We start from the raw sequence: 12,198 nt of genomic DNA on the forward strand, positions 1-12,198 counted from the left end.
GACACAGTTCTGCACTCTACTCGAAAATTGAAAAAGTTGAATGAACGAAACTTAAAAGTTCCCTCGTTACTTTCTGCTACTTTTCCTGCCGGCTAGTTTTCGCAAATTTCATTAGTTCTCTTATCCTTCCAACGCGTTCGCGTTGCACCATCAATCTCTTGATTTATTTTCCCGTTGAAACGGCCACTCATAAACTGCCAACCGATTTTTCGCAACGAAAAAACAAAAAAAAAAATTTTCCTGCTATAACTTCGCGTTAAGAAGAATAAATTCTAGTGCTTTTTTCCTCATCCGAACGAGATCCTGCATAATTGTAATGTCCTCTCCGCGGTAATAACAGCGTTAATCGTCTTGCTGGATAAAAAAGGAAGGAAAAAAGTTGGTCTGCAACGCGATAAACGAATTTATGACCGTCGAGTGGGTGGACGTTCGTTCGTGGCGCAGTTTCAACGAAAAAGAAGGCGAAAAGGGTAATTAATAGTAATCTAATTAGCATGTATATTGCTGGGAACCGTTTGGAAACCACGGAGAAATTCTGCTGAAGCAATTAAAGATACCCGCTGAATTCGGTCGTTGAATGTGTTTGCCTGCTCTTCGTTAGTTACCGAATTACCCATCGATTACATTAATATTAATTAGATAATTAGTTCGAAATAGATTCGAAAGGATCGTTCACCTCCTTATCATGAGGTGAATCATGAGAGACACTTTCGAATACAGGGAATTTTCAAGTGAACTTGGAAATCTAGGGAACCCTAAATTTTATATGAACTTAAATATGAACCGAGATTGTAATGCAAATACATGCATGTCCTTTCAAATAAAATGGAGCATTCTCGTTGCTAGGCGCACTTATTTCGTGAGAACAATCATGATTAAATAAACAACAGAGTGAGTTGTGGAAACAATGATGAGAAAGAAAGTCGAGCATTTTGCGTGAGAAATACTTGCTCCACTTACGAAACGCGATTCATTAGCAGTTTAAAATTTCGCTTTAAATTGGACAATGCTTAGCAGGTTTGCGGTTATTGGGCTCATCGGTGACCCACATCGTTAATTTCACATTTTTACGACTTTTGCAATTTAAAATATCCTAATTTATTTAGAATTTTTTTTAAAAATATATAAACAGCCTACTGTTAATGCAATGAAAAGGATGAAACGTATCTGGAGCTTAGTTAACTCGGCGCATTCCGTTTGTTTGACCCCTGTACAAGATGAGATACTGCACGTGTTCCGAAAGACAAATGTAGACGCGTTAAACGAATCGTATAAATCCTGATCATATTTTAAAGATGACACGTAAACCAGTCGGCGAAACGATCGAATCTGACTATTTGTTCGTCGCGTATCAATTCTCATTAACGATCTAACCAATTACCATAAACATATCCGTACTTTATTCGAACGTATCGAAACACTTTCGTGTCCCGTGAATATTTTCTCTCTGTTATTCGATAAAATAGTAGATACAGGATCGGCTAATGCGTTCATGGCTGGCCGTATTTGGTTGATTGAGCAACGACCTGGTTTCAGTCGGGTCGGGACATCGTTCTTGGGTCAGCCAGCTCGTACACGATGCCATAATCGGACCATGTGCTATTCGACTCGATTAGTATTGGAAATTGAAACATCTCTGCGGACATTCCGGAGTATCAGAAGAATTTCTGCAAAAAGATACGAATTTTCAGATCGCAATTAACGCCAGGGTTAAAATTAATCCAAACATTTCGGCGAAGAAGTGGGTCGAGCAATTCTTTTTTCATATTTTCTTCGTATCTTTCGTTCAACGTGCAGAAAAGTAAAAGGCAACGAAAATAGCCGGTCGAAATCTCCGCAAGATTCTAATCACGCGTTTAGTTAGCGGACACTCGCCTCTGTCCTTCGTCGTGCTCGCCCCATGAAAAATTAAACTGCCGAACATGGCGTTGGTGGTGGAGAAAGCCCTCCCTCAAAAATCCACCGTAATTTACGAGCCTGTACAGCTTATAAATATTTCAGAGGCAGCTTTCAGCGAACCTATACGATGCAGGATTTCGTCCGTTGAATTGTGTATCATTGATCCAGCTCAACCACAGACTCTTAGTCAGCTTTAATCTTTGCACCTAACGTTAAAAGTATTTTTAGAATGTTTTTTATTTGAAAAAAAAAAGCAATACATCAATAGTCATGATATGATAATTAGAGTGTTAAAGAATATTGATAACGGTAAAATTTTAATGATATTCAAAATTATTCTTCCTTCTCCATCTTTTAATTAACTATGGTAACGTAATTATTTATTTCCATTACACCCCTTTTTAATTCTTTAGTACTAATGAATTTTTTTTATATTTTCTTTTAACTCGACAAGTCTATTTCTAGTATTAATCAATTAAATTAAATCCACAACCCCCACAAAGTAACACTATTATTTAACTATTTCATTGTTATAATTGCATGAATTGGAGAACGCTAGCTCCAGTCGCGTTGCAATAACATTATTCACGAAAATTGCCTACCTCCGCAATTGAATATCCAACGAGAATCATTAAACAGCTTGCATATTTCCGTCGTTATTCGTTTAATAATCACCCTGGTTATTGTTATTACAATAGACGACGATAAAATCGAAAGGGATAATAGGGCTATTTATTTAGCTGGCCTCCCGGTTTATCAGGGTGGTTCGCGATCGATCGACGACAGAAGCAACATATTTCTCCGTATAACACGTTCTAGCATCGATAGAGACGTAAGGATTCCCTCAGACCATTATCGTTTCATTTCCAATTATAATTAATACCGGCCGTGATTTACCTGGCAGCGCTGAATCGAGCGCGATAATTAATTAACGACGAGAAGCGCGACCGTTCACGCGTCACTCGGATACGTGTTTGCTAATTAATCAATTGAGTTGAAATGGTTAATGATGTAAGTGACGGTTAAAGAAGAAAATAAATGAGCCGTAGAAAATTTCAAATGATTATTTATTGAGATATATTTTCGAAGCATTGCTTGCGAAAGGGTTAAACGTTTCATTTTCGAAAATATTCAGCTACATTTACAATTTTAATACTAATAAATTAGTATTTCAATCTCATGGCGAGGGATTGTTTCATTAGCAACGAAGTACCATCAAGTTATCGTTTAATTAAAAACACGTTACTAGGGGGTTGAAAAGGACGGAATTCAGTGGAATTCCACCGCGTTGGAATTCGTGGTTGGTCGATGAAGAAGGGTTATGAAAAATAAAAATTTCCATAATGTGCATCGTTGGTCAGGATTTACCATTCTCGAGTCTAATCTGCTCAGCCATGGTAAATCGTGGCCAAACAAACGTCCAGACGAGGGTAGGAAAAAAAAAGAAATAAAAGAAGAGGATTTAATTAACGGGTTTCGAGGTATTAGACTGATTGCAGCCCTACAGTGGGAAAGAGGTCCTGACAATTGAATACAATGCCTCTTCGTTTTCATCATCGAATCCAGTTAGACTGGTTAACTACCATTTTTTTTTTTTTTGGTTGTTTTTGATTCACAGAGAAGAGAAGTGGATCAAGAGTTATGACAGCGGAATAATTTTTCGACGGGGCTTAATTGCGACGACTGGTCGACGGATTTGATCGATGGAAGTTAAAGTTTTCTAAAAAAAAAAATATTTCAGGTTCCATTTTTCTAGGATCGATTATATAAAAATGAATGAATCAAACGAAAATTATTTTCAAAGGTTAAAATTTCGTTTATTTAATAATGTATTAATTTTCTTCGACGTGTTCCTCCAGATGACAATTTCTAAACACGTTTCTCAGGTAAATCGGGAAGACAAATCCACTGTGAAATTGAATTGCCGTCAGTCCAGTGTAAAATTGACTCTCATCGAGTGATAATAGCGTCGAGGCCTGCTAGCCTGGCCCCGTGTTTCCCATTCAGGTGAGACGTCTCAATTTGCGCGTTCCCCATTGGTCTTACCACCTCCGGCAGGTGAATGCACCGCTTTATTAACCAGCGAATTCAAAGTGGAACGAGCATTGTCATTCCGCCAGTGTAACTTCGACTCGATTTCCTTCACCGCGTACAGTCTTTGATCCTCATTGTTCGAAATATCTCTCCTCATTCCCCCGTCATCTTCTTCCATTTCATCCTAGCTCTATTAACCATCCAACTCTATTTTCCCGTTTTGTTTCGTCTGCCTTTGAATCTGCAACTTTTACCGTTATTCATTCTAAGCGATGTAAGAATTTTAATTACATACCTATGAATTATTGATGAAAAATCTATAAAATCGAAAGGATTAACGTACGACTAATTGAGCTCCATTCAATAGTTCCATTGACTATGTCATAGAAAAAAAAAAAGAAAAAAGAAAGAGAAACTGTTCATGATTAAACCTGGAACCAACTACTGTCACCGATCAATAGGTGCTCATCGAAAAAAGAAAAAAGAAATAACACAGAACCTCGACAGAATTCATCGACTAGCCTGGTAATTAACAGCATATTACATTAACCGGGAACGCAATGTACCAGCCGGTGCAAGAGAACAATGTCCAACACTCGTGCGAGACAAGCAGCAAACGAAGCGTGAAACGCTCGAACCTCCAGCCTTGTAGTAATTAGGTGACCCGACTCTCAAAACGTCGATGCCCATAGAAATCGAGGAACAAACGTGTGCACCTTCGCTTTACAACTATTCATAATTATCCTGGAGGCTCTTTTTTGTCCCCGCTCTTTTATTTCCTCCTTCTTCTTCTTCTTCCGCGCCAACGCCGCGTGAATCGAGTCGGGAATTAACTAGACCGCCGCGTAATTAAAGCAATTTGTCAGGTAACACGGAGTCGACGCAAATTACCGGGCGACGTTTTCAAGATGACTGTCATGTCCTTGCTCCCGACGCTCCGGGACCAGGGTTTTGTTAAATAATAAACGGATTCTTTCTGTATCTTCGTGGTTCTTCGGCACTTTACGGAAATTTTAATTATCATGAATTATTGGTAGAAAAGGTTTCAAGTCCGAATTCTATCTGTCTAATGGCACTGAAGGCGAAAAATTCAAGTTCCAGTGAAAATAAAGGAACCAGGGTCCAAGTACCGTGCGTCGCCGACCCTCCGGACGGATCCTTGGTATCTATAGGGAGGCAATTAATATTTAACCCTAATAGATACGCATATGAGCGACTGGTGTATTCGTGATACGCTTTGATGCGCTCTGACGTACAAACGGTTAATTAAATCTTAATTCCCAATTGCAAGCGTAATTTGACGTTGACTAATCGATCAGTATATTATCATAAATTGTTCCGAGTGTTTAGATCGAGGGTAATTTGAGATTTTGATCGCTATGAATATAAATTTCAATGAAAATTCTAAACGAAGAGATATTTTAAATCAGAGCGTAATTTCGTCCGCAGATGGTACGATAACGAATATTCACGTAATTGCACTGGGTGAATCACAGCTTGGAACGCGTTATAATATTTAGAAATAAGGATTAGCGACAATAGAACGGTGGCTACGAGTGCATGTATAAGGGGGCAAGTGTTCTTGGAGGTATTCAACGTAACCTCGAGAGGGAAATACAGCGAGCGAAGTGAGAAGAGAGAGCTTAGAATAAGCATTTAATGAAAGAGCGTTGCTGCAAGCAGCTCGGAAGATGAGTGTTAGAAATGTCTTCTCGAGTAATTTGAAAAAAAAAGAAGAAATTCCAGCTTGTTAACCGCAAAAATTCATCATTAAATATTATAATTTTATAAATTAAAAAGTGAAACGTTAGTAATTATTTAAAAATGCAAATGATACATTTTCTCGTGTGTTCCTCTTTTCTCACGAGTTGAAATCGTCGTCAACGAATCTCGACGATCGGCTACATTTTAATTGCATTTCTGAACGATGCCGGGAAGGGAATAAGAGGAACAATTGATCGTCGTGAGAAAAGCCGAGACACGGGGGCTGAGTGGCAAGGGAAAACGCACTTTCACGTTTTCGCAGACCTCTCACGGCCGACGTGGGACAGATTTACAGCAATTAAAACGTGCGAATCCGGGGAAATTTCGTTTCGCGGCACAGGATCTCTCTCCATTCGAGGATTCCACGGAGCTTCGTTAAAATCATTGTGGAAATCTCGAACGTATACCGACGAGACGCGTCTCCCCAGACGCTTTTAAACGGCAAATAACGAATTCGAATGTCTTAGTTCCAAGGGAATAGCTACCCTATTAAACAAATTACTTAAATTGCAATTTTTTTCTCATCGAGACATCGTTGATACGTCTTCGTTGAAACAAAATTTTAATTAAACAGAAATTTCACTTCCAATCATTAAATGGTACTAGCACTTTCCAAGCCATCGCTATGACTGGAATCCCACCTGTCCAGGTAATTAACCATAAACCGAAGAATTGCCGGTGATCAACTATTGGCTCGTTAACATTGCAGAGGATTAGCATTGAAACATCTGTTCGACAAAGGAGAAACTATGACTGGCGCTACTCTAAACCGGGCAAGTAATGCCGCAGAAGATCGCTATCCAGCTGTGCACTGTTTAAAATTCATACGAAGCGAAGTCAAGGCAGACTTGACCCATTTTAGACTGACAGCGAACAGTGGCTTCCGTATTTGGCCAGCTTGTCTAGCCGATGCACCGTGTTCATTAAATTCCTAGTGAACAGAAGACCTCGGGGACTTTGAACAGATCCAATCTCGGTCGTTCCATTCCATCTTCAACGATATTCCAGATTCCATAATTTTTTCTTTGTTTTTTTATCCTTTTTCTTTCATTTACTAATTACTAAATGGTTTATGGAAACATTTTGATAAGCACGTTTCTGTTTCGCCTGACAATCGGGTGAAGTCCAGCTGACGGCAAGTGGAAACACGGTACTAATAATTAGAAAAGTCAGACGACGAGAGATCTAGGTATCTCCTTCTCATTAGTGGGACTAGTTTGTCATTAACCCTTCCGCGTATTTCCCTCGACTCGAGCATTCCCTCTCGTAATTTCATCCCACCTGTCGCCCACCAACAGACAATTATTACGCCCGTTTAATACGAATTTCAGATCATTTAACGTGCAATTTGGAAACCTAATTCAAGCTTTCCATTAGTCGCGACACACCGTTTCTCTGCCTTTCTTTCGCCCCCAAGTGCCGTGTTAAATGCACTGTATCCGACTAGCGTTAACATTAGCCACGATGAACTCTGTTTCAGAGATAAACGAGCTTCTCTCCAATGTGAAATCCAATTTGAATTTTAATAAAAGAAAAGAAAAAATAATAATAATTCCAATGTAAACGAGGTACCCAGAAAAATATGAAAAATTCAGGCATACAGATTTCACGTTAGATACACCTCCCGGGGGAGTGCAATAAACGGTGTATGCTTTTGGTGTTGCAGTTAGAATGCAGCGATACGAGACGCGGTGCTCGTTCGCAACGAGGCTATGAGAAGGCTGAATGGAGGCCGAGGAATCCTCAGAGCCCCCTGGGGCTCCGACCAATCTTCCCTCGTCCGTCTGCACCGAGATCAATCGTAGCCGCACCAGCTCGAAGCCAATTTAGACCCGAGCCGCCTGCTAATATCCGCGTAAACGCGAATCTATCCAACTTTTGCCGTTGTATCGTCGATCAACGAAAAACCTTGGACATCGTCAAGCTTTACACATCCGAACACGATTTTGCCTATACCCATAGACGGCCTCCTCATCCTCCCTAAGCACATGCTTCTATTTAATATGACGGTAAATCAAAGGAACAAACAGACGATTCAGTTGTACGATTGAAGAAATATAGAAAGAAGAAGAACGGGAACATGGCTGCACCGGTGATAGAGAAGAAACGGTTCTTCTGCCGTGAATGGGCGTTCATCAAGCTGTCCCACTGTTTGGAACAGAGGCCGGCATCGAAGACCTGCGGTGCTCTGATCGTTGGTGGTCCAGGAAGTGGGAAGACGGCTCTTTGCGCCGAATTAGCATGGCCATCGAGCGGTGCCAATGCTAGACATCAAAGGTCCTTGAACAGGAGGCTGCTCGCAAGGCACTTCTGTCAGGCTAGAAGCGAGGCATCCTTGTCTCCTGCGCAATTCGTCAGATCCTTGGTTGCTCAGCTTCTACAGGCTAGCTCCGATGGTATTCATAGGTTAGCGATTCGTTTGTTTTCCTTTATCGGAATATTTAGTAACTTTTTTTAATTAAGAAAAATATTGTATTCTTGCAGAGCCTCTCCAAGTTCGCCAACTCCGAGCAGTACCGCCGCAACCACCAACACCACCACCACGGTACCTCTAACTTCGAGGGAAGCCGTGGCCGAAGCCTACGCCGAGAAACTCAGGACAGATCCGGATATACAGGCCGCGTTGCAACCGGACGTTCTCGATCGTGATCCCGATGACGCTTTGAAAAAGGCTCTACTGATACCCCTGTTAGAGGTGGAGCCACCGAAAAGTTGTTTATTCTTGTTAGTCGATTCGATCGACGAAGGTCAAACGCTTAATCCTCCGCAAACCGGCACCAGAGACTCCAGAAGGGAGAACGAAAATGTCAGTAGAACAATTGCCGAACTGCTAGCTAATCACCATCACTTGTTTCCTCAATGGCTGTTGCTGGTATGTACTGCTCGACGTCAGAGCAAAACCATCTCCCGCATGTTCACCGGCTTCAGGAAGATCTCGTTGGACGATCTTAGAAAGTCGCAGGTTGTGAGAGACGTTCAACAATACATTCTTGCGCGGTTGGATCAAGAAGATGCGCTCAGGTGAGTGTAAATAAATTAATTAAGCTTTAATTGGTACGATGGAATGTTTGTAAAGTATTACTGGAGAAATGAGTGTATTTACAAGTTTTGGTTCTATCCCCTATCAGGCAGCACATCTCGCGCGACACAGCCGAGATGCTAAACCAGCTGCACATCAAGAGCAACGGTTGTTTCCTGTACCTGGAGAAGGTTCTCGACGGCGTAGCCGAGAACTTCATCGTGCTACGCGAGGTTCGAGAGATACCAGGCACCCTGAACGGTCTCTACCTCTGGCTGTGTCAAAGACTCTTCAGCAGAAAGCAATTTGCCAAAGTACAGCCGTTGTTGAACGTGATCCTAGCCGCGAAACTGCCGATCACCCAGGAGATCCTCTACAAATGCGTCAAGACAGCCTGCGTCAGTATCACAATCGAGGATTTCAATCGACGTTTGCATCTTCTACGAAGAGTCATCTCGGTATCCCGTGCCGGAGCGTTGATGCTGTTCCATCATAGCTTCGCCGAATGGTTGCTGGACGTGAAACACTGCACGCAGAAATATCTCTGCTCGGCTGTCGAAGGACACGCGATGCTGGCTGCTTACTACACTCTTCGCGGTCCAGATCTGAATCCCGACGAGATCTGCGTGTTGGGACAACATCTCCAAAGAGCTATCACCAGCGTGGCGACCACCAACTGTAATTTAGACGTGCACACGCTCCAGGTGCTCTGGATGATCGGCAGCGGAGCACCTATCGAGGAATGTTACTTGGATAGCTCCGAATGCATCCTCTGGCCTAGGCAGGAAGCGAAGCTGCTGAAACTACTGATCGATGCAGGCGCCAAGCCATCCGAGAAGGTCGTCGAAGACGACACAAATAAGGATGCTGTTTCTTCTAGTCAGGTGATTCTTCCTCTTCTTACGATGTAACCTCTCTCTCGTGCAACGTATATATCGTTGATTGATAACGGCTATGAAATTCCAAGACAATAGATAAGATTACAGATGAAATTTATATAACGATTACTACGTTGTTTCTTATAAAAGGTCTCGCAAGATGTGAGCCCTATGGATGAGTCTCCTAGCGAGCCATTAACAGAACTACTCGGTGAAAGCGGAGACATCAATCAAGCTGATTCTTGCGGGCGTACAGTGCTGCACACGCTTGCTGCAGACGGTAATGCATCTCTATTGGAACTAGCTTTAGCAACGTGTCCTCAGGTAAACATTTGCAATCTTTAAAAGAAAAGCATCTTAACATCTTACGTAGTTTCTTACCGAGACCATCTGTCGTTTTATCAAATGTTCAGGCAAAATTGGAAGCCACCGATCGTCATGGTCAAACACCCTTGAATCTTGCTGCCAGACATGGCTACGCAGACGTGGTCCGAGTACTCTTGGCTGCTGGAGCTTGCGCTGATCATGCTGACTGCGATGGATGGACAGCCCTTAGAGCTGCTGCTTGGGGTGGACACACTCAGGTGATTATTCCTTAGAAACTCTTCAAAGTACATCTTTAATATTTACTTAAAGAATACTTGTAATTGATGTATGGATAATTTATGCCACTTTTCTTCAATCCATATTTGAATGCCAGTAGAAGAACATTTTATCACGAATCGGCATTGGATAGTCTTTAAGTAAATCTTAAAACGTACGAACGTTTAATATTCTAACACTTTAACTTCTAATATTTTACCATTTCACCCTTCTGACCCTACACACAAATTCTCTGTATCAAGCAAGTTTTGAGAGATTTGATGTAACGAAATTATTCTCGGGTCGTGTGAAGCGTCAGATTGAAAAGGTTAACAGAAATTGCAAGTCTGAGGTAATATAAAATACGAAAATAAAATCGCGTAGGTGGTCGAAATGCTGTTGGAGCACGGAGCATTGGTGGATTGCGCTGACTGGGATCAACGAACCGCTCTCAGAGCAGCTGCGTGGGGTGGCCACGAGGACATCGTTAAAGCACTTCTGCAGCACGGCGCCGACGTCAACAGAACGGATGACGAGGGCAGAACCGCCTTAATTGCTGCTGCCTACATGGGTCACAGCGAGATTGTCGAACACCTTCTAGACTTCGGCGCGGAGATCGATCATGCTGATAGCGATGGAAGGACTGCTCTCAGTGTAGCTGCTCTATGTGTTCCTTCCAATCATGGTTATGCAAAAGTTAGTTTTGCTTCTAGCTTTACGCGTCTCCGTTTACAACTTGACTCTCCTCTGCCTCTTCGTTAGTTACCTTCCTATCTTAACATCCACTTTCTTTCTTCCTACTCTGTTCTCCGCTCTTCTTCATCCAGAATGATCATATCTAAAAAGTAAGATAGAGACCTTGAGCAACCAGCTGAGCTTAGATCAATTATAGCTTCATCAGGAGTTGAAGAATACACTGTATCGGTGACAAACGGTGCTTTGAAAGCTTCAAGATTATCTCCTCTAACCTGTAATGTACTTGCAATTGAATTAATGAATGTTAATCTTTTCTCACAGGTTGTTACAATACTGTTAGAAAGGGGTGCCGCTGTTGATCACCAAGACAAAGATGGCATGACTCCGTTGTTAGTGGCTGCATTTGAAGGACACAGAGACGTCTGCGAGTTGCTGTTGGAATACGAGGCAGACGTGGACCATTGCGATGCCACTGGACGCACACCTTTGTGGGCAGCCGCCAGCATGGGCCACGGATCGGTGGTCGCTCTTCTGTTATTCTGGGGATGTTACGTTGACAGCATCGATAACGAGGGCAGAACCGTTTTGAGCGTGGCCGCTGCACAGGGTGGCACTGACGTAGTAAAACAATTGTTAGACAGAGGTACATGATGTCTTCCATTGTAACTTAATACTCTCTGTGCACGGTTGATACATTTATCGTTTCAATGATTTACAGGTTTGGATGAACAACACAGGGATAATTCTGGCTGGACACCGTTGCACTACGCCGCGTTCGAAGGTCACATCGACGTTTGCGAAGCTCTACTGGAAGCTGGAGCTAAGATCGACGAAACTGATAACGATGGAAAGGGTGCTCTGATGCTTGCCGCGCAAGAGGGTCACGCTACTCTGGTCGAAAGATTGCTGGAACAACATGGTGCACCCATCGATCAACATGCTCACGATGGGAAAACAGCTCTTAGGTAATTTCACCATATCGTTGTTCTACTTTAACCAACAGGTAACAACGTTGTTTCAATTTGCAAAATGTCTTACGAAGAAAACAAATGATTGTAGAGTCGCGGCGTTAGAAGGGCATTACGACACTGTCAGAGTACTGTTGGCTCACAACGCAGACGTGAACGCAAAAGACGCTGATGGTAGAAGCACCCTATATATTCTTGCTTTGGAGAACAGACTGGCGATGGCACGGTTTCTGTTGGAACACGCTCGCGCTGACGTGGAAAGTAGAGATTCGGAAGTAAGCAGAGTTTTAATAAGTTTATGTCTTTTCAGTTCGGTATTTCTATGAGTTACAAGTCTTGAAACGCACAAATTTTACAT

At 42.2% G+C, this 12,198-nt stretch overlaps 1 protein-coding gene across 5 annotated transcripts in view; it reads left to right on the plus strand.

Moving 5' to 3' along the window:
- LOC114880398 (ankyrin repeat domain-containing protein 50) overlaps window positions 1–12,198 on the plus strand; it is a 109,825-nt gene that overhangs the window by 94,233 nt on the left and 3,394 nt on the right. For 4 of the 5 annotated variants that reach the window (XM_046290114.1, XM_046290117.1, XM_046290118.1 and 1 more), the window contains 9 exons: window positions 7,364–8,103; window positions 8,182–8,718; window positions 8,826–9,600; window positions 9,745–9,918; window positions 10,008–10,178; window positions 10,561–10,872; window positions 11,194–11,515; window positions 11,591–11,837; window positions 11,932–12,115. In XM_046290114.1, coding sequence (XP_046146070.1) covers window positions 7,778–8,103; window positions 8,182–8,718; window positions 8,826–9,600; window positions 9,745–9,918; window positions 10,008–10,178; window positions 10,561–10,872; window positions 11,194–11,515; window positions 11,591–11,837; window positions 11,932–12,115 — 3,048 coding nt within the window. In that variant the 5' untranslated portion in view covers window positions 7,364–7,777. The remainder of the gene's footprint in view (window positions 1–7,363; window positions 8,104–8,181; window positions 8,719–8,825; window positions 9,601–9,744; window positions 9,919–10,007; window positions 10,179–10,560; window positions 10,873–11,193; window positions 11,516–11,590; window positions 11,838–11,931; window positions 12,116–12,198) is intronic. The other variant, XM_046290116.1, reaches the window with a different exon arrangement.

This window comes from Osmia bicornis, chromosome 2 (genome assembly GCF_907164935.1).
Source record: "Osmia bicornis bicornis chromosome 2, iOsmBic2.1, whole genome shotgun sequence".
NCBI classification, from domain to species: Eukaryota; Metazoa; Arthropoda; class Insecta; order Hymenoptera; family Megachilidae; genus Osmia; species Osmia bicornis.